Raw genomic sequence first — 1159 nt, 5'->3', positions numbered from 1 at the left:
CCTCCGCCGAACCACGTGGCCCGTAGCCGCGTTTCATGATGCAGCAGCCGCTGCCAGGCATGCGCACTTTCCCTTCCACACGTTCCGCGCGGAGATCTCGCGGGAAGCGGGCCGGGAAGCCTCGCGAGAATTGCGGACGCCAACCGATACAACCGTTCGGTAGCGTTGCTTTCTATCTCCCAACCCTGTCATGGCGGCGCCGCTTCCCCCTGCCCACTGGAGCCATTTCGAGCAGGAGCAGGCCCGGGACGTTCGGGCGCTAGTCCGGCAGGTGACCGGCCTTGGAGAGGAGGAGCCCGGTGGCCGCTTCCAGGCGGCGCTTAGCTTCGCCTGCTCCAACTTCAGGTCAGCGCGCGCGGGGGGGGAGGGGCGGACGGCCGGAGCCCCGCCCCCTCCTTTGCACCGAGTCGCGCGCAATGCTGTGCTAACGTAACACGCTAACGCATGCCGGGCGTTCCTGTGACTGGGCAGTGCCCGTTCTCGCGTGATTGGCTGAGCCAGGGGTCTCGGACCCTCGGGGCTCTGTACAGAGTCCCTGGACCTGCCTCCAGCTGGTGAAGTGTGTGGGGGCGGGGCTTGCTGGTCCTCTTGGGTAGATCAGCCCCCCTGAGCACTGCTCCGGTTCTGGGGTGGCTTTGTTGTCTGCTCCGCACCCCATTAACTGTTCGTCCCCGTTCCCGGGCTGTGCACCATAGGCACAGGCTGCTCGTCAGCTCGGCCCGCGTGCTGTGGTCAGGTGCCTGGTGCAGTTGCAGCTTTACCTTTCTGCCCCCCCGCCGTTGTTACCCCACGCCTGAGCTAATTAACTGACTGACCTCTTTGCAGCAAATGCTCTCATGCTATGGGGCTTAAGCACCCACTGAAAATTATTGGGTGCTTGGCACCCATGCAGCCACGCTTACAAATGTTAAAGAAGTGTCTTTCTCTTAATAGAGATCAGGCACTTCAGCAGGGCTTTGCGACGCTTTTAGCTAAAACTGATTCAATCAGCTTTACATAAAAGTGCTAACCCCCCCCCCCAAGCGCCTGATCTTTACAGATGCCGCAGAGCCAGGTTGAAGTAACATGCTGCCTCTTTTGGTCATGTGCAAGTCTTGGCACTGCTTACCGCCTGTTTTCTTGGGTTGTTCTTTTTTTTTTTTTTTTTTTTTTTTTTTCA

At 59.2% G+C, this 1159-nt stretch overlaps 1 protein-coding gene across 1 annotated transcript in view; it reads left to right on the top strand.

Annotated features, from left to right (window-relative positions):
• Nucleotides 1-95: 95 nt before the first annotated feature.
• Nucleotides 96-1159, top strand: part of TUBGCP5 (tubulin gamma complex associated protein 5) — a 46568-nt gene continuing 45504 nt past the window's right edge. The window contains exon 1 of the mRNA XM_019524998.1: nt 96-345. Coding sequence (XP_019380543.1) covers nt 191-345 — 155 coding nt within the window. The 5' untranslated portion in view covers nt 96-190. The remainder of the gene's footprint in view (nt 346-1159) is intronic.

Source organism: Gavialis gangeticus, unplaced genomic scaffold (assembly GCF_001723915.1).
Source record: "Gavialis gangeticus isolate Ggan-Ray unplaced genomic scaffold, GavGan_comp1, whole genome shotgun sequence".
In the NCBI taxonomy this organism is placed as follows: domain Eukaryota; kingdom Metazoa; phylum Chordata; order Crocodylia; family Gavialidae; genus Gavialis; species Gavialis gangeticus.
The sequence above is the reverse complement of the archived record's forward strand: the minus strand, read 5'-3'. Positions and strand labels throughout refer to the sequence as shown.